Genomic DNA, 24,275 nt, shown 5'->3' with positions numbered 1-24,275 from the left:
ATTTTGTAAATCTAAAATTTCTATTCCAGTGCTTAGGAATGTTTGAGAGATGGGAAGAAATAAAAAAAACTAATAGTTTTCTTTTGCGATCATTAATTGAACTAAATCAAGTAAAGAATATTTATCAATAGCAGCTAACAAACAACTTGTTATTTATTGATACACAGGCCAGCAACAGTACATTTGGAATTGTCTTTATTGGTGAAATAAAAATCAAAGCAAATGACAATATTTTTCTCCAATTCATATCATTCCTGGCTCAAGTCTCAGAAAAAAATTTGAGGAAAGAAAAAAATTGAAATAAAATCATATTTCCTTTCATTGTGCTCATCTTTACAAAATGAGCATAATTCTGCAGTTTCGCTCTTAAATAATTTTACCAGAGTTAAAGTACGTACGATTAAGGAAACATGCAACATAACTAGGAGTGAAGTATAAATGAAAACTGTTCAACTTAACATGCCACCTGTAGATATACACAGAATCAATTTTAGAACTTGTGGCTAGTGCATTGTCATTGAAGAGTTGGCAGTTCTTTTAAAATGTAGGCGGCCAGCTTTATACTAAGAAGATGTTACAAGTTAACATTTCATGAACATTTTTAATAGTGTCTTAACTGGGATTATCAGTAATTGGTTTTATGTCAGACAAGAAGTTCTATTCTAATACACGATGAAGTCAGCTCTCAGTAATATCAGTACTTCCGTTAAGAACAGGTTCTTCATTTTATCATGCATTACATAAATGGAGTACAAAGGCGATTAACTGAAAATTTCAGTAACTTTATACTAATTACAAATCAGTTAGGGTAAGACCGTACTTTCAAAACAAAAACATTACCGTGAATGTCACATAACTCAAATATGCCATTTCACCTGTTAAGATACAAAAGATAAATGAGCCAATCAAATTAGCTGAGAAAATAAAAATGGAAGAAAAACATTTAATTGTAGATGGTTCATCCACCTTACAACTATTATAAAAGACTCTTCCACAAAAATTCTTGGAACAGGAACAACCATCACTTCAATGTTAATTTCCAGTTCATTTTCAAAATCTACATTTAAAACAGTGTCAAGTGAGTTGCTAATGCTAAATGCAGAGAAATTTTGTAACAAATTTTAAAATGAAGTTACTGGTTCCCATTATTTTCTGCTTCTGAAATTTTATCCGTCTAGACTTAGCAGACTGATGTAGATTTTAAAAAAATCAAAATGTATGCAGTTATGTAGGTCTGGTTGTCTTGACATGCATTAGAAGATAAACGTTCATACACAAAACTGGACAGTCAAATTTAATATTAAACAATGGCATACAAAATATTTGAACAAAACTTCAAAAGGATCCTTCTGATTTATTTTAGTACAGAGAGCACTAACTGTCAGTATACAACATGGATAAACAGACTGCTGCAAACTCAATTTATTAATTCAATTTCTGAAAAGGTTAAGGCATTTCATAACGAACGACCACAATCAGTTTGCACTTCTTTCTACCACAATCAGTTTGCAGTTCTTTCTATCACAATCAATCAGTTTGCAGTTCTTTCTACCACAGAATGCATTACAAAATTATGCAGGTTGGCTAAAAGAATTTGTGGCAGAAATAATTTTGTGGGGTATAACTTTCACCATCAGCAGTTATCTAGGAATTGTATTTAGCAGAAACATCTGGCTACCAATTTGTTATAGTTATTATCTTGGCTTCATGGAAGTGTTCTTTTTAAGGTGAGCAGCCATTTGCTAATTTCCACTATGCTAATGTTGTTGAACACCTTACAACTAAAGACACACTACAAGATTTTTAAAAAAAAAACAACATAAAAGGTCCATTTTATTCTATTAAGCACGAGTGGAAGCTAACCACAGCCTGCCACTCTTCACATGTCCTGAGCTCTTGGGTCAAAGAGTGGGGTTAGGACATTGTCTTCATTAGTTTCTTCTATTGGTGTGGTGGGCTGTGGTTTTGGTTTCTTGAAAAGGGTGGGCAAGTTTTTGATATGCACTTCTTTTTTGAACTTCTGCCCAAGTGGCTTCTGAAAAACACAACAGAAAAGATCAGTTGATTAAAGAATGGTTAATAATTAAATAAATTGAAGAATATGTGTGCAGAATTATAACAAAAATAATGTATGCACAACTGATTATTGATTTCATCACAAAGTACTTTAAAAGTCAGGAATGTGGATTATAATTACAATTAGTGGGGATAAATTAGCACATCCCTCAAAAAGAGTAAAGGGCTGTGCAGAGTTGAGGTACTATGAGGCTGGAAACTTTGGAGGGAGTTCTCCAGAGATGAGGTCAGTGACAGTCCTGGAAACAGAGTTCTGAAGAAGAGTCATATCTGACTCTGTCAACTGTTTCTCTCAAATGCTGCCAGACCAGTTGAGTTTCTTCAGCATTCTCTTTTTAGTTCAGATTTCCACAATGTGCAGTATTTTGTTTTTCTGCAACAATAACCAAGGAGATTATTATAAGACAAGACAGTTTGTAGCAAAAACGTATTATAATGATAGCTTTCATCTTCCCAATATTTAATTAAGAGGAAGACACAACTCATCTAACATTGAACACTGGATGAACTGTTTAGCAATTCAGACAGACAAAGGAAGTGGGTTGGTAAAGCAACTGTAGTCAATGTAAAAGTCACTTTCAACAATGTTGTTTTGAATAATGTCAGTAAAGGGACATATACTTGAAGGACTCCAAAGGCAATGGTGTGGGAGCAAGAATAGGAGTCAAAATAGGTGATTCTGTAGCTATGACAAAATAGCGAAGAACGGAACCAGATCAGTGCTACTCCAATTCAGATGTGAAGTGATAATTTTATCTTTATAATCTATGACAATAGAAGCAGCTTCAGTAGGGTAAAAGGGAGTATCAACTTGACTGGAGGAACATAGAGCTCTGGCGAAGAGGAGTGCAAATTTGGGGTCAGTGACAGGTAGGCAATGGGGTGTCTATTTAAAAAGGCAAGGCAGGGTTTTAAAAGTTGTTCTTTTTGAGAGATGGATATAAGATTTGAATGAGAGGGGTATAGTACCCGAGGACAGAACCACTGACATCAGAAAGTAACATGAAAACAAGGGAGGGAGGTTGGGTAGCCAGCAATGTGGTGGACCAATTTCACTCCATGTTAAACGTGCTTTGAGATTCTTCAGCCTGATAGTTTTCAATACAACACATGTATAACAATTTTTCGTATTCCTCCGGGAATGTAAAAATAGCCCTTCTACATAATTTAACCACCACTGCATAGAGTTAGAGAGTCCTACAGCACGGAAACAGACCCTTTGGTCCAACCTGTCCATGCCAAACATTATACCAAACTAAACTAATCCCAGTCCATATCCCTCCAAATCTTTCCTATTAATGTTTTGTCCTGCCAAAATGTCTTTTAAACGTTGTAATTATACCCACATCCACCAATTTCTCAGGAAGCCCATTCCACACACCAACCACCTTTTTTAAAATAAAAATTGTCCCTCATGCCTTCTTTTAAAGTCTCTCCTTTCACATTAAACATGTGCCCCATCGTCTTGAAATCCCCCATTCAAGGAAAAGGTAACTACTCTCAACTCTTATCAACCCCTCATTATTTTATAAACTTCTATCAGATCACATCTCAACCTCCTACGCACCAGTGAAAAGTCCCAGCCTTTCTTTATAACTCAAACATTCCATACTTAGCAACATACTGAAATTTCTTCTAAATCCTCCCAGCTTAATAACATCCTTCCTGGGAAGTGGCTGACCAGAACTGGACACAGTATTCCAGAAGAGGCCTCACCAATGTCCGGTACAACCTCAACATGACTTCCCAACTCCTATGCTCAAAGGACTGAGCAATGAAGGCAAGCGTGTCAGATGCCTTTTTAACCACCTTGTCAAATGTGATGCAAACATCAAAGAATTATGTACCTTCACCCTTATGTTCCTCTGTTCCACAACACACCCAAGGCTCTACCATTAACTGTATAAGCCCTACCATTGTTTATTGTACCAAAATACAATAGCTCACATTTGTCCAGAGCGAACTCCGTCTGCCATTTTTTAAGTCCATTGGCCCATTTGATCAAGATCCCTTTGTAATTTTGGAAAGTCATCTTCACTGTCTACTATGCCACCAATTTTGGTGTCACCTGCAGACTTACTACCTATGCTTTATATATTCTATAAATGAGAAACAAAACGACACAGAACTCATCCCTGTGGAACACCGCTGGTGACAAGCCTCCAATTCAAAAAGCAACCTGCTGCCACCGCTCTGTCTCCTGCCGTGAAGCCAATTATGTATATAATTGGTAAGCTCACCCTGAATTCCATGTGACCTAACTACTAATTAGTCAATCATGCAGAACCTTGTCAAAGGCTTTAGTAAAGTCAGGTAAACAACATCTACTGCTCTGCCCTCAATCTTTTTTGTGAATTCCTCAAAACGTCTTCAAATGTTACAAATAACTGGAAGAAAACATCATACTCAATTTACCCCAATGCAACCAGACAATAGTTTTTTGAAGAGGTCCTTTCTTCTTTTGTCACCCATTTTATGAGATGATGGGTTGAGAAGTTTTGTATCAAACTGGTCCAAAGCATCTCCAGAGATTTGAGGAACTTGCTGCATAACTGTTTTTAAATCGGGATATCGTGGTCTCTACAAATGCAATTCAAAAAGAAAATACTTTGCGTCATTAGGATATCACAAAATATCAAACCTATTAGTCTCTCCACTGTGGTCATTTTACTCCCTTAATATATATGTCCTATGCAAAAAAATTTTAATCAACCTACTCAGGGATGTTCTTATACACATCTGGAGCAGATGAAACTTGAACCTGAGCCTCTTGGCTTAAAAGTAGGAACACTACTACTGTGCCACATTATTTAGTACTATACTAATGAAACGATCGACCCTCGTGAATATTTCCACGCCAATTATTGCTGCTGTCATCCTGAAGAAAGAAAGGGAAGTGGATGAAGGCTTAGCCTTTGAAGAAAACATGGCTGTAACCATGGTCCAGTAAGAGATGCATAACTCAGGCTCTGGAGAAGAGCAGGAGGAGGAGGATAAGAAAATGTCAGTCACTGCCTAAGTCCAGCTGATGCATGCTACAAGGCACAGCCTTGGTTCGGTGGTAAAATTTCCACCCAAGTTAAAAGGTCATGCCTTCAAGCTATACGTCCGTGACACCACCCACGCCCTCCACCTCCTCCAGGACTTCCAATTCCCTGGCCCCCAACACCTCATTTTCACCATGGACGTCCAGTCCCTATACACCTGTTTTCCTCATGCGGATGGCCTCAAGGCCCTCCGCTTCTTCCTGTCCCGCAAGCCCAACCAGTCCCCCTCCACCGACACCCTCATCCGCCTAGCTGAACTCATCCTCACCCTCAACAACTTCTCTTTCGATTCCTCCCACTTCCTACACACCAAGGGGGTGGCCATGGGCACCCGCATGGGCCCAAGCTATGCCTGCCTCTTCGTAGGTTACGTGGAACAGTCCCTCTTCCGTACCTATACAGGCCCCAAACCCCACCTCTTCCTCTGTAACATTGATGACTGTATCGGCGCCGCCTCTTGCTCCGCAGAGGAGCTCGAATAGTTCATTCATTTCACTAACACCTTCCACCCCAACCTCAAGTTCACCTGGGCCATCTCCAACACATCCCTCACCTTCCTGGACCTCTCAGTCTCCATCTCAGGCAACCAGCTAGTAACTGATGTCCATTTCAAGCCCACCGACTCCCACAGCCACCTAGAATACACCTCCTCCCACCCACCCTGCTGCAAAAATTCCATCCCCTATTCCCAATTCCTCCGCCTCCACCGCTCCCAAGGTGAGGCATTCCACTCCCGCACATCCCAGATGTCGAAGTTATTCAAGGACCGCAACTTTCCCCCCTGCAGTGGACAAGAATGCCCTTGACCGCGTCTCCCGCATTTCCCGCAACGCATCCCTCACACCCAGCCCCCGCCACAACCGCCCTAAGAGGATCCCCCTCGCTCTCACACACCACCCCACCAACCTCCGGATACAACGCATCATCCTCCGACACTTCTGCCATCTACAATCTGACCCCACCACCGAAGACATTTTTCCATCCCCACCCTTGTCTGCCTTCCAGAGAGACCACTCCCTCCGTGACTCCCTTGTTCGCTCCACAATGCCCTCCAACCCCACCACACCCGGCACCTTCCCCTGCAACAGCAGGAAGTGTTACACTTGCCCCCACACCTCCTCCCTCACCCCCATCCCAGGCCCCAAGATGACTTTCCACATTAAGCAGAGGTTCACCTGCACATCTGCCAATGTGGTATACTGTATCCATTGTACCCGGTGTGGCTTCCTCTACATTGGGGAAACCAAACGGAGGCTTGGGGACCGCTTTGCAGAACACCTCCGCTCAGTTCGCAATAAACAACTGCACCTCCCAGTTGCGAACGATTTTAACTCCCCCTCCCATTCTTCAGACATCATGTCCATCATGGGCCTCCTGCAGTGCCACAAGGATGCCACCCGAAGGTTGCAGGAACAGCAACTCATATTCCACTTGGGAACCCTGCAGCCCAATGGTATCAATGTGTACTTCACAAGCTTCAAAATCTCCCCTTCCCCCACCGCATCCCAAAACCAGCCCAGTTCGCCCCTCCCCCCACTGCATCACACAACCAGCCCAGCTCATCCCCTCCACCCTGCATCCCAAAACCAGCCCAGCCTGTCTCTGCCTCCCTAACCTGTTCTTCCTCTCACCCATCCCTTCGTCCCACCTCAAGCCGCACCTCCATTTCCTACCTACTAACCTCATCCAACCTCCTTGACCTGTCTGTCGTCCCTGGACTGACCTATCCCCTCCCTACTTCCCCACCTATATTCTCCTCTCCACCTATCTTCTTTTCTCTCCATCTTCGGTCCGCCTCCCCCTCTCCCTATTTATTCCAGAACCCTCTCCCCATCCCCCTCTCTGATGAAGGGTCTGGGCCGAAACATCAGCTTTTGTGCTCCTGAGATGCTGCCTGGCCTGCTGTGTTCATCCAGCTTCCCACTAAGTTATTCAGCACAGTTTACTTTTCTAAAGAACTGCTGAATTCTTGAAAAGTGCCTTCTCTCAGAAGAGATGCTAAATAGACAAATCTATCTTGGCATGTGATCAATAAAGACTCCTTCCATTGTTCAAAGAGGAACAAGGGAGTTCTGATGTCCTGATCTGAAGTAAACCCTCAAATCAACACCAGATATAGATCATTCTCTCACTTTCCACAACAAACACATTTCAAAAAGACTAATTAATTTGGCTGTAAAGCATTTGGAATATCATGAGGATATGAAAGAGACTATTAAAATGTATTTCATAGTCTAAATGTGATGTGCAACTTGCATTGTTCATTTAACATGCAAAATAATTTAAGTTAGTTGTATAAATGAGAAATAAATAGACTCAAAGTAAGAAAAAAGTAAATAGGGCCCAAAAGATTCACCGAAAAGGCGGTGTTAAGGAGGATCTGAAGAGGGAGAAATAGAACATAGAACAATACAGCGCAGGGCAGGCCCTTCGGCCCTCGATGTTGTGTCAACCTGTGATACCAATCTGAAGTCCATCTAACCTACACTGTTCCACATCATCCATAGAGGGACATAAACAAGGAATTTCAGTCTGCAGAATGACCAAACAAGCCAACTGCTAAAGCAATTTTGTTTGCATGTGTGGGAGGAGAGGGAAGCATTACATAAAGTTGGGGAAAGATTGCAAGGGAATTTAATGACTTTTCCATGGCATGTGTCTGGGGCAAGAGAGATTTTTTAAAATTGTCAGTAAATCGGAGAACAAAGTGAGAGAGAGTTTTTAAAAAAAGGGAAACCTTGTTACAACTATACAGGGTGGGGGGAGGCTGTGCTTGGAAAACTGCGTATAATTTTGGGCCCGATTTTAAAAGGAGGATGTACTGGCATGGGATATTATTCAAAAGAAATTCACTGAGGCTGACCCAAGGATGTAGACCTTATCAAGAACAGTTAAACTGGTTAGGGTTTTATTAATTAAAGTTCAGAAGAGTAAGATATGTTCTTTTTGAGAGATAAAATGATTCTAAGGATGGCTTGACAGGGTTGATGTTGAGATGATGTTTTCACCAGTGGAGGTATCTCAAGCTAGGTATCTAATTACAGAATAAAGGATGACATTTAACATTGAGGTGCAAAGTAATTTCTTCTCCAATTGGTAGTAAGTATCTGGAATAGTCTACTACAAAGAACTATGGAAGCCAAATGATTAAACATAATTAAAGAAGAGGCAGATAGATTATTGAAATATCAGGGACTTGATAGCTACACTGAGCTGGTACCCAAAAAAGGATCAGAAGCTTAGGTCACTTCAGCTACATGTTGAATGGTGAGGCAAGCTTGACGGGCCAAATGATCAGCTCCTACTCCAACTTCTTAAGCTGTTATGTAGATTGTATATAATCATAGAATCCCTACAGTGTAGAAAGAGGGCACTGGGACCATCAAGCCTGCACTGACCCTCCGAAGAGCATCCCACACACTCCATCCCCTTAACCCAACATTGACCATGGCTAACCCATCTAGCTTAAAATATCCCTGGACCTTATGGGGCGATTTAGCATGGCCAATCCACCTTAAACTGCACACAGTTAGACTTTGGGAGGAAACCCACATAAACATGTCTGCAAAGTCAATCGCCCAAGGCTGGAATAGACCCTAGGTCCCTAATGCTATGAGGCAGCAGTCCTCCTCTTAATGAATAGAGGATGCAAAACAGACAGCCTTTGAATCAACCGTTTTTACAACACACCTCTCTATTCAGAGACTACTTACAAGTGCCTCATAGATCATGAAAGCAAGATTGACGAGTGCTGCAAGGCATCCTTCATGTTGTCCATGCATTTGCAGTCCTCTCAGCACGCTCATAAAGAACCAACTGGCTGCATCAGAATGCAGGGTTGCAGACAATACCTGAATACAAGGAATAATTAATTCATTTTGGCCCAAATAAAAATTAAGCAAGAACTAATAGTAGCTGGCTAAAAGATAGAATCATCAGGACAAACACTGATGTGTAAATGTGATGATCAACCCAAAATTTAATTTAACGTCTAAGATGTGCAATGCCTAATTTCCCAAAAACAAAACTGCTGAAAAAAAATTGTCCAACCGTAAGAGGAATAGTTTTAGTTATGTCTGACAATTCCTTGAAATATTTAAGCTCTTTTTTGAGCTAATCAAACATTTCATTGAATGAGATAGTAGGAACTGCCAATGCTGGAGAATCTGAGATAACATTGTGTGAAGCTGGATGAACACAGCAGGCCAAGCAGCATCAGAGGAGAGGAAAGTTTGACGTTTCAGGTTGAGACCCTTCTTCAGACCCGAAACGTCAAACTTCACTGTTCCTCTGATGCTGCTTGGCCTGCTGTGTTCATCCAGCTTCACACCATGTTATTGCATGGAATGAAGCAGCTCTTTAAATTAGGTTTTTTTTGGGACAGACACGATATTTAAATAGAAGGTTTCCAGACACTGGACATGGAAGATTTTTCTGATGTATATGGCAGCCCTTTGTTAAATATATTGAGGGTTAACTAATGTTGCACACAAACAAAAATCCTTGATTTGCTAATGATGGCAATCATAAAATTAAATAAAATGACAGTGGTGTCATTAGGAAATGCATATAGCTCTTGTAGAAAATACCCTGTAATACATAAGGATAATGTCTGCAACACTACAAAGCTCTCACTATTGCTAGACCCACAAAACAAGATATTTAAATAATTTTTCAAACTCAATATAACTAGGTTTGTGAAAAAGTTAGCAAAACAGTGCACAAAAGCAGGCATGCCGCGCATACAGCAAAACATAAAGATGAACAGTAAATAGATCTAAACAAGATAGCAATCACAGGAAAGCCTATTTAAACCAACTTGACTTGAAACTGTAAATACTCTCCCTGATTTTGCTGATTAAAAAAATACTAATCAAACTCAGCCCCGTCGCCTAGACTGGAAAGTCTCTACTACAAACTCTGGTATACACTAAATTGTTGTCCGATTACATAACAGTATCGCAAGTAGCCCAAAAGTGATGAAAACAGGGAAACAGCTTCAATCTCACTAATAATCATTATCCAAATGATCCCCAAGCCTCAGGTTGCTGTAATGCCCTCGATAGTAAAATAATCATCTAACTCATGTAAGTATTCTTTTAGACACATTATGAACTTACTCAATTCAAAATTTTCTGAATACACACTAAGTGTTGAACAGAACAGTGTTTAAGTACGCTCTTGCCTCCTGCGCTGCGCAAATTCTGTGCATCTTTAATACACTGTTATAACCAATGAAATTCAGATTCTCACAAAGACATTCACAATCATTCTTGGTCCACTTCTATACTTGCCTGTTTGATCAATGGCCAGCAAAGTTGGAGTGTTGCTCGCTGACATGTAATGGTGTCACTCCAAGTGATTGCACTGTAGGCAGTTGCTAACAGTGCCTTACAGATATCCTAGATGGAACAAAGGAGATCTGTCAAAGCTATTAACATTCCACTTTAGAGTTGGTTTCTGATCTGCACCCAAACAAATCCAGAAGTGAAAATATCACTAGTACATACCAAAACAGATATTCAAATCAAGGCTTGTGCTGAACACTCCTCCCCTTTAAAAAGCTAAAATTTTTTATCTGGTATTAAAGAAAATCAAACTGTTTACCTCAGACTTAAGCAGACATTTTCCGAGGTCAGTGAGTTCTTCAGATCCAACATGTGGCCCATCACTTGTGTTCATCATTTCATCATCTACTTAAGAAGACACATATGATAAAAATCAACTTTCACAGTAAGTGAAATACTGTTGGAAACACACAAACCGTGCATCACTTAAAGTTCAAATGGAATCTATGAGTCTAAGTCCGCGAGAAAGTAGTAGATTGTACTAAGCTTGATATGAACTGTAAACCTTTGAATTTTTCACAACATATAGGGAGATGTTGACATCTTATCAATGGCACTTGATTAGTAATCCAAAGGCCCAGGTTGATGACCTGGAACAGGGATTCAAACAACACACAGCAGCTAGTGGAATTTAAATTCAATTAACAAAAAAAAAAAATCTGGAATCGAAAATTTCTCCTCAGTAATAGTCACCATGAAAATATCAGATTGTCATAAAAATCCATCTGGTTCACTAATGTCTTTTCCAGAAAGAAATGTGCCATCATAAATTGGTTTGCTCTTCATGTACAACAATATGGTTAACGCTGTTCTCTGAAATGGCTTATCAAACCACTCAATACAAGGGCAATTGGGCCTGGGTAACAATTCCTGACCTTGCCTGTAATGCCAACATTTCATGATAGAACAAAATACACTTATTCAAGAGCACGCATTCAACTCAGTAGTTAGCTAAGGTCAGGGGTAGACCAATGTTGCATGTATTGGCAAAGACCAAATCTTTGGTTTCCTCAGGCTACTGAAATGCATTAAGAACAGTCAAGGTTCTCACAGCCTGTACTCCCAAACATGAAATGAGTCAGAAAGAAGCCATAAGATGTAGAAGCACAAGTAGGCCAATTGGCCCATTTAGGCCTCTACCCTATTCAATGAGATCATGGCTGATCTGATAATACTCAACTCCTCCTTCATTATTCCGACAACCCTTCATTCCCTTACTGATTAAAAATGGATCTATCTGCTTTGAATATACTTAAATTAACCAGCCTCAACAGCCTTCTGCAATAATGAATTCCACAGATGCACTACCCACAGAGAAAAAATTCCTCTACATCTCCCTTCTAAAAGGATGACCCCTTATATTGAGATTACGCCTCTGGTCCTAGACTCGCCCACAAGGTAGGAACAATTTTTGCACATCAATCCTGTCAAGACCCCTATAAATCTTGTCTGTTTCTATAAAGGTCTTCTGTCACTCTTCAAAGATTCCGTGAATACATCAATTAATATCAACCTTTCCTCAGAAGAAAATTTCTACATAACTGGGATCAGCCCAACAAACCTTTTTTGGACAGCCTCCAGTGCCAGTATATCTTAGATAAGGGGACCAAAATTATTCACAATATTCCAGCTATGATCAGATTAGTCCCATGTATAGCTTTAGCAAGACTTCATTCAAAGTTAGCATACAGAAAAAGTCTTTCAGAAGGGCAATAGTCACTACCAAATTATTGACATTTTTAAAGCAAGCAGTTGCTTGTACAAGCTATACAGTGAAAATCAATAACCAGATGCATTATTCATCAACTTCATACTCGTAGGTCAGAGTTGTAAAAGAAAAGTATAAGCTCTTTATTTTGCTACACAGTTACATTTTTTCAACAGTTCATACCACATTGTAGTGTACTGGATCCCCATCCAAGTGATTCATAGATGATAAAGTTTGAGAACCACTGGTTAACATTAAAGGTAGCTGTACATCATACAGTCTTGTTTAGTTTCTTCAGTAACAGAAATTTTAACTGCATACAATAGGATATTCACTTTCACATGAACATGCCTACAATAAATGTTGATTATATCTACCAATTTCAAGGATGGCTAACTTGCAAAGCAACTTTACTAACTTGCTTCATAAGTTACATCCAGCAGGGCGAAACTGGATTTAGTTTCTTAACTCAAAGAACTTGCCTTATTAACATATCAGTTTATTGGTATATCTTGAGGCAATGAGCTCAAAAAGTATAGCTAACCATATAAAAAGACACTCGATCTGCTCCCACACTGTTTATATTTTTAAAGATCTGTTCCAGCTTTGTAGTATGTAGTAGCAGAGAATCAAATCGGATAATGTGACTTTTTTCCCCCAACTTACTCTATATTTAAGTTCAAGAATATTTGCAAAATATTTTGTACCTCTTCCGGCTGCAGAACTGCAAAATGTTCAAAACCTTAACATTTAAAGTTTTCTTGTTTTCTCTGCTCTTTCCATGAGATTTGAATTAGAATATGTGGAGACAAAGGCATGATATACTTCCTCCACACATACACAGCATACGGACTCTTGGATGTGAGAACATTTCAGCCACTGGTTTTACACGCGCGCACACACAGAGAAAAAATGTTCTTTTCTTCCAACTTGAAACATTTAAGGTCAAATACCACATGAGTAAAGTCTGAAAAACAGCTCATTTCCTTACCATCCATGTCACCTGATATGGACTCAGGGCCCTTCTTAACACAACAGCAAACAGCTGCAAAACAGAAACTGACTGTAAATATTCATAATCAGCCATCTCAAGCATTTAACACTTGAAAGCTACCATGGGTGCTGATGGATGGGAAGTATTGTGAGGGCCACAACGCTCAGCTGAACAATTGTGTAAAGCAGGAAAGATGGACCAGCTGGTCGGTTTCCTGCATACAAATTTTGTGTATGCCTAAATGAGATGCAGACAAATAGTGAAAAACAACATGAATGAAAAGGATGGGGTAGTGGAAAAGAGAAAAATCAGGGAAGAGAGGAAAAAGCAGGAAAAAAAAGGAAAAGGCAGGAAAAAGAGAACTGAAGACAAAGAACTCAATCTGGTCCAAGAATGAAGATTTGTGTTGTTTCACTTGACATATTTTAATATGGAAGACAGAAAGTAGCCATTAATTGCTTATTAACAGTTTATGTACAATGATTTAAGCTTGACAATTGGTTCACGTTTTCAAAGTAACTTTTGGCCACACTAAAACAGGGGTTGGATTATTTTACAAAGCTAAAAATGTTCAGATTTTACTTCAGTTGTTCAGCACCCAAAGTCAATAGTTCTGGCTCCCCTATTTGGCTGAGTCCTAGAGAATACATAATACAATTGCACACTTCTGCAACAAAAGCATTTTTACAAAATTCCCACTTTGAATAATTCAAGGTAATTTTAAATTGGTAATATACATCAGATTTTACTCCAGATTAGCTTGTCTAGATTTTTGTCCAGACAGTTTTTTTTAAAATTAATAAATTTATTATACAATAAATTATTATCTGAATGGGTAGTATACTCCATACTCATTAGATCAATAGATTCGCGCGTGAGAAGTCGAGTCAGTTGCTCATCCAGCATTTCTTGGGATTCAGGATTCTCCTCAGGAGCGCCACTTTCAGCTCTAAAAATAAACATAACATTATAATCCTCACAAGATTGGGTTTGCAATTTATATCACGTCAACGCAATGTATAACTTAATCTAAACAAAGAAAAACACAAAAACTGCAGATACTGTAAAATCAGAAAAAAATAAAATCATAGCTGGAAAAACTCAGGTCTGGCATAACCTGTAGGGAGAAAAGCACGGTTAACACTTCAGGTCCCTTTATGATAAAGGGTCACTGGATGTGAAACGTCAACTCTGCTTTCTCCCTACAGATGCTGCCAGACCAGCAATTTCTGATGTTTTTACTCTAACTGTATTCATCTTTGTGAATCAGCCCATCAATTAAACATACTCAATTTAAAAGTACTATGAAAAATAAAGTTCTGTATCATCTTTTACCAGCCTTAATTTAGCAGGGAATTAAAATATAAAAATACTAAGGTCACAATTCAAAGAAGGAAACATTCGCTTTTATGAAAAGTGACTTACATGAATTCAAGTTGGCAAAAAGTGTTCATAAACAAAGTATATAATTAAACAAGGGTAATCACAATTTGTGCACACCATAAATATCAATGAGAGAAAGGGTCTTGGTAACAGGCAAAAACCAAATGTTGGCCAGGACAACAGGAAAAAAAACTCATGCTCTTTTCTGAATAAATGCCATGGGACAGCGATGGCCTAGTGGCATTACCACTGGACTGTTCATCCTGAGAGCCAGGAAATGTCCCAGGGATCTGGGTTCATAGCAGATGATGGAATTTGAACTTAATTAAATCTCTAGAATTAAAAAAGTCTAATCATGAAAGTGTTATTAATTCCCATATGAAAACCTCTCTGGTTCACTAATGTCCTTTACATAAGGAAATCTGTTATCCTTACCTTGGTCTGGCCTACATGTGACTTTAGACCCACAGCAGTGTGGTTTACTCTTAAATGTCCTCAGGGCAATCATAGATGGGCAATAAATGCTGGCTTAGACTAAGGTGCCCACATCCCATGAATGAATAAAGAAAAAAAGATGTTGTTGCATTTGAAACTCTGCCTAAAAGACATCACAAAGGACAAATGAACATTCCTCAATGATACACTGAAGAATCAACCTAGATTACAACATCCAGAGAGTGTGTTTTGACACCCAAAATCCTCTATTCATAGATGTGATACCACTGAGGAAAGGTGCACAAGAAAATGCAAAAACCTAAGGACAGAAGATAGTCTATCATAAATTACTTCAGTGGCTAAGCAATGGAGGTTTGCAAGCAGGATTTGCCATTTTTAAGGTGATCATAACTCTAAAAATGGAAAACAAAATTGTTTTAATTTGCAATTTTGTTAAAACAAATGAAATAATCACTGGTTCCAACATGTGTAACTCTGCATTTGCAAATTCGAGTAGACTCTCTACTCAACAGAAATCAGAACTTTTCCAATCAAATAAAAACATTTGTTTCATATTTTAGCAATCTTCAAGACAATAAGAAGCCCCAAAATCCAAAACTATGGTCATAAAGTTTGACACTTACTCCAGCAGGCCCCTCTGATTGATGACAACCCACTTGGCACTTAGTCTCTGGCAGACAAACAACAATGTTACATGTTATATTGACAGATGGGAAAGTTCTAAAATTTGAATTCCAAGCGTACTATTCTTAATAAAACGGTTTCAAAATGTAGTTTAAAAAACTCAATGTATCTGGAGCATTTTTAAACACCAACATTTCAAAATGTATGTAAAGAATTCAAGTTTTGATTAAGCAAAATTACATTTGTTTCAGCCATATCTCGACTATTAGTCTAGCTGTCTGAGAGTAAAGCTTGAATTTACGAGGCAAATACGTTTCTCTGCTCTTTTCAGCTTCACAGCATTTTTCTACAGCTCACTGATGGCAATGAATATTAAGTACTGTAATCGGAAAGAACAGAAAATGTTGGATCTTCAATCAGAATCTGCACAGAAAAGACAGTTAACAGTCCAGATGCTTAGGTGGCTTAGTACTAATATTACACAGTATTTTCTCTCTCCTTCATTCCATAGAGAATTTAGATTGCTCAAGGAATGCTAGCTTTTTGGGGTGAACTGACTGACTGCTCTTGCCAGAATATTCCAAAATACAGCATCCTAGCTTTGACCTGAACAAAGATTATAGAAAATGCATAAAACCTATTTTTCTACTTTACACTGCTATTCTCTAATTTGCTATCAGAATAGAAATCCACAAAATATTTAAAATGTTTGCAATACTAAGAATCCAACCAATCAACAAATAACCTCCGAAATCTGGGGTAATTGTAAAGCAATTTATTAATTAAAACAAAAATACATCGTAATTTTTAAGACATACCTGCAGCAAGTAAGAGAACAAAGGTCCAAGAATTGGGCACAACACAGATTCATAATGTTCAGGTGGGCAGGACTGGACTAATGGTTTCACGAATACACGTACATACAAGTTAAGTAAATGTCTTCCATTTTCTTCAAGTAATGCATAGAAAAAAGACAAATCAACAAAGACTGCACATTACTCAGTGTTCTTCCCTCCAGGTTACCAGGTATGTATCCACGATAAGTGTACAAGAGGTCTTGCTGAGGAAATGTAGCTGCAAAACTTGCATCACAACTCAACAGTACACCAGGCTCAGTGTTGTGCCAAGCCATGATTTTTCATTCTCAGTTGTACAGCAAATTTGTGGTTATCAGTCAAGATCACAACATGCCTGGCCAATCCAGATGGTAACTAAATGTAGCAGAGATTTTCACCTTTTTTTGGTGACAAGGCAAAAATGTTTGAGCAAAATGTGTTACATTTATACTTATTGAAGCCAAAGGTAATTCATTATTTGCTTCCAACTCCATATTTTTTATTTCACATTATTAACATTTTTGAACAAATTAACCAAAGAAAAACTCCAATATTTTCTCCCCTCTACTCCTAATTAACTTTTAGCATTTTACAGATTCAAGCCACAAGCCAAATGTAGAAGTAGGATCAATCACAGATTTGAACTCAGTCTAAGTGCAATTCAAGATTACAAAACACTGTACTGTTTTATGACTTTAGAAAACTAACACAAATCAAAAAGGATATGTAGCACTGGACGGAGCCTGTAGTCAGGAATATTCTCCAGATTCACAAAAGCTGAGTTTATTACGGATTCTGCAAAATTGGTTATGTCAAAAAAGTCCTGAAGCATACTTGGTCCAGCATTCCCCAGGATATGAAAACTGTTCAAAAGGAGAGTTAAAGCAATGTTTCAAGTTCCAAAATGTAATTTAATGCACTAAATGGTTACAGAAAAGAAAGATTACATTTGCAAATAGTTTAAGCTTGTACACACAAATAGGCGCAATATCAAGCTATAAAGATGGAAAAGACCACAGTTAAAACTCATGTCAAGTCTGCAACAGAAATGTTACAGTTTGCTGTGGTCAAAAATATGAATTAAGAAAATAAGTCGAGCAAGATTACTATATCTTGACTTATGTTGCCCTCTACTGCTGAATGAGCTAGCAACCTTCTATTGCCTCCTGTATACTTGCAGCAAAGCACTCAGGGGCTTTGGCATAAGGATTCCTTGACACAAACCACCATCACTAAGGAGAGAATAGAAAATTTAATTATTGGTAGAAAAATTGACGGGTTTATTTACGACCAAAGCTTGCTTTGCATGGTGTACAGTATTTTAACTGCAGCATGTGTATATAAAAGCACAAGTAGATCACAGATATGCATGTTTACGACTTGGCATTATGTGATCACATCACAGCAGAATCATGAATTTATTGGTGTCTCCCACTCAACCGCATACACAGTCCCCCACTTTAACTTTCAGAGCATGTTTCTGCATGACTGACTGTGTGGAGTTTGTACATTCTCCCTGTGTCTGTGTGGGTTTCTTTCCACAGTCCAAAGATGTGCAGGTTAGGTGGGTTGGCCATGGGGAATGCAGAATGATTGGAGTGGGTTGGGGTGAGATGCTCTTCAGAGAATCAGTATGGACTCGATGGGCCAAATTACCTGCTACCACACTGGGAATTCTTTGAGTCTATGTTGCTCATTAAATGTTTATGAAAGTAGTGACAAAAGAACCTCCTACCAATTGTCATACAAAGTACAGAAGAACCCTTGCATTCGTTCCAACACAGATTTGTACACTGGAGCATCAGCATGATCGAGCAAAGGCTGTGGAATACCTGCATGGAAGGTAACAAGAAACCACTTTTGTGGCATTAAAGTTACAAACGCCTCTAAAAAGCTTACGGAACATTACAAATTAGAAACTTATACAAAACCTAGCACAAAGATCAGGAGTATTACATTTTCTTTTAAACTTGAAACTAGTAAAATCAAACCAGAATTAATTAGAAATACAATGAAGTGAATAGCACTAAATCAAACTTTTTTTTATAGTTTTATATTCTTTATAAATATTAGTCAATGATTTTGTCAGGTGTCATTAAGGTCTGGAAGACATACAATTTATCTGAGGGGAAAAAAAACATGGTTGCTGTTAAAATAGGGGAAGATGACAGTAGCGTGATGGCAATGTCACTGGACTAGTAATGCAAAACCCCAAGCTTATATGTCCTAAAGACATGAGTTTGAATCCTACCAGAGTGGAATCTGAATTCAATTTAAACAAAATGGAACAGAAAACAGGCCAGTGGTGACAATGTAGCCATTGTCCATTGGCATAAGAACACATCTGACTTATCAGTGTCAGGATATCTCCATCCTTACCTGCTCTAGTCTGCATGTGATTCCAGATCCACAGTAATGAGGTAGACTCTTAACAGCCCTCTGGGCAATCAGGAATGGGCAACAAATGATGGCCCAGTCACTAAGATCCACAACCCATGAATGAATAAAAAACAATTTTTTATACTAATATAGTAACAGTCGGTCAAAAACACCAAGTCTGGAAACTTCAAATTATTAGTACAGCCAGACACTCCTAGTTTAAAACAATCATGAAGTAAGATTTCAGTTTTGTTTTACTAAAACATATATGATATAAACAAAAGGAGGAGTATTAAAATAACACAAGTCTTGAGGCAACCTGATGTGCAACCTGATGTGCAACCTGATGTGCAACCTGATGTGCAACCTGATGTGCAACCTGATGTGCAACCTAGCAACTAATATCAAGAAAAAAAACTTAGCAAATGCCAAATATTGCTGAATTGCTTCAGTTTAAATGAGAATGACATTGGGAAGACCGACAAGACTCAATGGCAGGTGCTTAAAATTAATAGATCTTACAGCAGGCAGCATAAGAACCTAAGAACTAGGAACAGGAATCGGCCATCTGGCCCCTCGAGCCTGCTCCACCATTTAATAAGATCATAAGGCCCGCCCACTCTCCATAACCTTTAATTCCTTTACCGTTCAAAAATTTATCTAGCCTTCTCTTAAAAACATTCAGCGAGGTAGCTTCACCCGCTTCACTGGGCAGGAAATTCCACAGATTGACAACCTTTGGGTGAAGAAGTTCCTCCTGACCTCAAGTCCTACATCTGCTTCCCTTTATTTTGAAGCAATGCCCTCTAGTCCTAGTTTCACCTGCTAGTGGAAACAACCTTCCTGCCTCCAACTTATCTATTCCCTTCATAATTTTATCTCCCCTCATTCTTCTGAATTCCAATGAGTATAATCCCAGTCTACTCAGTCTCTCCTCATAATCCAACACTCTCAACTCTGGAATCAACCCAGTGAATCTCCTCTGCACCCCATCCAGTGCTAGTATATCTCTTCTCAAGTAAGGAGACCAAAACTGCATACAGTACTCCAGGTGTGGCCTCACCAGGACCCTATATAGCTGCAGCATAGCCTCCCTGTTTTGAAACTCCAACCTTCGAGTAGAGGCAGACAAAATTCCATTTGACTTTTTAAATTACCTACAGCACCTGCAATCCTACTTTTAGCGATTCATGCACAAGGACACCCAAGTGCCTTTGCACAGCAGCATACTACAATTTTTAGACCATTTAAAACATAGTCCATTTTCCTGTTATTCCTACCAAAATGGATGACCTCAATTATCAATATTGTACTCCATCTGCCTGATCTTTGCCCACTCACTTAAACTATCTATTTCCCTCTGCAGACTTTCCGTGTCTTCTGCACACTTTGCTCTACCACTCACCTTCGTGTCATCTGCAAATTTTGACACATCACACTTAGTCCCCACCTCCAAATCATCTATGTAAATTGTAAACAATTGAGGTCCCAACACTTATCCCGGAGGCACAGCACTAGCCACTGACCACCAACCAGAAAAACACCCATTTATCCCTACTCTTTGCTTTCTACTGGTCACCCAATCCTCTATCCATGCTGCAGTCTTTGGTGTGGCACCTTGTCAAATGCCTTCTGGAAATCCAGATACACCACATTTGCAGGTTCCCCACTGTCCACCACGCAAGTCATGTCCTCAAAGAATTCCACCAAATTAGTTAAACATGACCTACCCTTCATGAACCCATGATGGGCGTTCCCAATGGGACAATATATATCCAGGTGTTTTGCTATTTCTTCCTTAATGATAGATTCAAGCATTTCCCCCACCACCGAAACAGTAAATAGCCACAGTTTGTAAAATAAGCATATTTTAAAATTTACTACATAAAGGCTAATTGTACCCTTGCATTTAGAGACTAACATTCAAAAAGAAACTAAGAATATAGAACTTTCTTTTTTTACCAAGAATCGCATTCTTTTCCACTTCAAGCATGTCATGGGCTTTTGTAAAGTGTGGGCTGAGCTGTGCCAACATCTCTGGCAGCCAAAGGTTATTATGTGTCCTACAAAAAAGAAAACATTACAGTTCTAATAAGTTACAGCTTACTTTAACTTTTCTAATCCCTTGAGGGTTTTACACCGTCATAAAGGGATGTGCAGTTCTAATGCTGGGAATAAAGAAAAGACAACTATTTAAAGAAAAAAAAATCAAAAATTAAAAATCAATAAGTGCTGTTGGAAGTTTGAGGGATATATGCTGAAATAATTAATTCCCAGAACTCTGATCACTTTGATCTTGCTGTTCCTCCTCTACACCAAGCATCTGTTAAAGACAAATGGTGGGAACCAAATCAGGGTAAACGTTGGGAGAAACCCTTCAAGGCCTCCACTTAAAACAATTTTTGGAACATGTCTGCAAATCTAATGGAAATCTGGTTACATAAGGGTCCAGAAATCAAGGCAACAAATCTCTGCTGCTCAACAGGCTGTAATTGCATGGAACATATCCTGTTATCAGAAATTGAATTATTCTGATTAATCATAGTTTGTGTCAAATATTTGATACCAAAATTGCAATTAAGGCAAAGAAGAAAAAGGCAAAAATTACAAAAACCAGAAAATATGTTGAACACGTGCAAATTAGTCAGCATGAGCCCTGACGTTTTCCACCCAAATTACTGGCACTTTTATATACAGTCAACTTGTAACTGCAATTGGGGAATACGTTCCCTTAAAAACTAAAATCTTAAAACCAATTTATAGACAGTGATTTAACTTTTTTTTTTAAATTTTAAACAGTTTCAACAGTTTCTCCAATTCAGTTGAACAAACCATGCCACAAAATTCTGGATTTGCTGAAAATTTAATTTTTACTGCTAGCATAGAGAGATTTTCACTTGATCCCCATCAAGTAAACTTACTGTCCTTTTACAATGTCCTAAAATATCATGCAAAGCACAAAAACTCTTGCTGAGAGAACATATTCATCCTATTTCCCCATTCTAACTGATAGATTTCAGAGCCTTAAACTAGGATCCCAAGAATAAGCATGTGTTGAATGGTGGAAAAAGTCAGTAACTGCCACAAATCACCCATGATTAGCATGGCAAAGAAGAACATTTATAAGGATACATCCTCATAAAAATGGACAATCATCCAATTTGATAATAAGTCCCAAGTTTTTGTCCACACATTTTAAGATTTCCAAATTCAGTAAAGATTGAATCATCCTTTCCCATCAACAGAAATGTGTTTGGATTCTTCCATGCTTGGGTGCTTCAGTGATTTAATACACTAAGCATCAATTACAGACAACATCAAGGCCTGTGTTCACTTTAGATTTTCTTTGTTAGATCAGTATGATGCAACCTGTTGAGGGAAAAATCTTGGGTCTTGGATGAAGAACAGTTTAACTTTATCACTGCCACATTAATTAAGAATGTTTTCCATTGGAAATTCTCTCAATTAACCTTTGTTGCCTTTCATTTAAATACATTCTAACCAGTAATTGCAGCAATGATATTCCTGGACAACATTCTAGTAGCACAACAGCAATTAGTTTTCAAACATGAACACAAGAATTGACAAATGAAAGGAATATATAAAAAAAATTAAAAAGTAAGAAAAAAGGAAGGATGGTTGTATGCAAACCAGTCAACCACAAAAACTGTTAGAATTCTGGAACCACATCACTTACCTGCAAACTCAATCAAAATTTGTACATTTATTACAATAGATTCCAGGTATTCAAATTTACTTCACGTTGTACGTTAACTACAAAGGATGCTTCAAAATAGTTTGAAGTGTTTACAGACAAGGACAAACTTCAGAATACACTTCCAGAAACTGAACAGTCTCACATATATGGTTAAAATATCTCACCAAAACAACTTGCTATTTTAACTTACACATACATGTTGTACTGCACTACCTCTACCATTCAGACTCAAGCTAAACTATCAACCCAAGGAAACACTTAAAAAATGCCAAATATCTTTTAGTTTTCAATTTACTTCCTAGCATTGAAACACTAGCCATACACCTTAAAATCAGGATTACTCAAGAAATACGTCAAACAATTTCAATTTCAGAATGATTATGCAAATTTATTTTCAGCATGCAGCCAATACGCTCCCAAAAATACCAGTGAAATCACAAACAACTACAGCTGAAGTTTCACAATGATCCTGAGTAAATGAAATTCCAAGCACATCTATTCTTCCAATTCTAAAGCATGTCAATAAAACAACTGACAGTCACAGTACATTCTCAAATTCAAGACACCCAAGCTGAAACAATGAAAGACATGCTTCTGAAAACTAAAAAGTGGCAAAATTCACACATCACAAACCAAGAGGTATGCCATGAAAAGCCAAACTAATATTTAAATATACGAGTATAAAGGAGGAAAAGAACTTGCATTTACAGAACTGTGCACGACTTCAGGAATACCAAAGTACTTTACAAACAATGGCGTAGTTTTGAAGTGTCAAGTGTGGTCACTATTGTCAAAAACACAAATCGAAATTTGCACAGAGCAAGCTCCAATAAACTGTAATGTGATCATTTTAAGCCGAGGGGCAAATATTGGTTTACCAGTCTCCTGTTCTTCAAAATATCGCCATGGATCACTTATTCCCACTTGGAAATATGAAAACAGGGCCTCAATTTAATAATTTTTTCAGATGAGATGTTAAACACAAAGAAGCACAACAAATCACAAAAAGAAAATGTGTATATGAGTGAAGAACGACTTATAATTGCTAATTTTCTGAAAAAATATCTTAACTGAGCCAAGTTAAATTGCCTGAAGCTAATTTACCAAGGTCAGACTTCAGGTAGGTAGTTGTTCTTAAAAAAGTAATTTAGCAAGTTACGAATTGATTGTAGTCTTGCTTTTGATATTTACTAATTTCCACAATATAGAGTATTCAACTAAAAACACTTGTTTGGAACCTTCAGCAGAGAAACTAATCAGTTGGGTCAAATGGTCTTCATTGCCATTTATCTCCCAGATTCTTGTTCCAATCCTCTCCATGTAGCCTGACAAAAAATATCCTATTACTTTCTCCGTTATGTGTTTTCTAGCTTCCCTTTAATAAGGCACGTATGCAATTCATCTCAACAACTACTCCTTGTGATAATGAGCTTTAGACTCTTACCACACTTTACATAAATAGGTTCTTCCTGAATTGCCTTGGTTGATTTAGCACTGACAACGTAATATGTTTTCATTTCTCCAACAGCAGGGTCATGTCCATAATTTTATCCCCAGACTCCTTCATAATGTCAAACAAGTTTGCTATCGGCAATTTCAAGCCGTCCAAGTTAACAAACCGCAATGGTTTATAGTATTACAATAAATTTTATAAACTGCATACAGATTTTCCATATTTCCAAACAGCAAGGTTTAACTTCCACCAC

The 24,275-nt window shown here is 38.3% G+C and overlaps 1 protein-coding gene across 2 annotated transcripts in view; it reads right to left on the bottom strand.

The window, feature by feature from the left end:
• Positions 1 to 207: 207 nt before the first annotated feature.
• LOC125454946 (exportin-5) overlaps positions 208 to 24,275 on the bottom strand; it is an 85,195-nt gene continuing 61,127 nt past the window's right edge. The window contains exons 21-32 of one of the 2 annotated variants that reach the window (XM_059648630.1): positions 20,814 to 20,914; positions 18,208 to 18,304; positions 17,202 to 17,335; positions 16,455 to 16,555; positions 15,636 to 15,682; positions 14,025 to 14,122; positions 13,171 to 13,224; positions 10,731 to 10,819; positions 10,418 to 10,525; positions 8,837 to 8,974; positions 4,492 to 4,656; positions 208 to 2,035 (exon numbers count right to left, since the gene is read on the bottom strand). In XM_059648630.1, the coding sequence (XP_059504613.1) occupies positions 1,880 to 2,035; positions 4,492 to 4,656; positions 8,837 to 8,974; positions 10,418 to 10,525; positions 10,731 to 10,819; positions 13,171 to 13,224; positions 14,025 to 14,122; positions 15,636 to 15,682; positions 16,455 to 16,555; positions 17,202 to 17,335; positions 18,208 to 18,304; positions 20,814 to 20,914 (1,288 nt within the window). In that variant the 3' untranslated portion in view covers positions 208 to 1,879. The remainder of the gene's footprint in view (positions 2,036 to 4,491; positions 4,657 to 8,836; positions 8,975 to 10,417; positions 10,526 to 10,730; positions 10,820 to 13,170; positions 13,225 to 14,024; positions 14,123 to 15,635; positions 15,683 to 16,454; positions 16,556 to 17,201; positions 17,336 to 18,207; positions 18,305 to 20,813; positions 20,915 to 24,275) is intronic. The other variant, XM_059648631.1, reaches the window with a different exon arrangement.

The sequence above is a fragment of the Stegostoma tigrinum genome, chromosome 9 (genome assembly GCF_030684315.1).
Source record: "Stegostoma tigrinum isolate sSteTig4 chromosome 9, sSteTig4.hap1, whole genome shotgun sequence".
NCBI lineage: Eukaryota > Metazoa > Chordata > Chondrichthyes > Orectolobiformes > Stegostomatidae > Stegostoma > Stegostoma tigrinum.
This window is presented reverse-complemented; position numbering and strand designations above follow the sequence as displayed.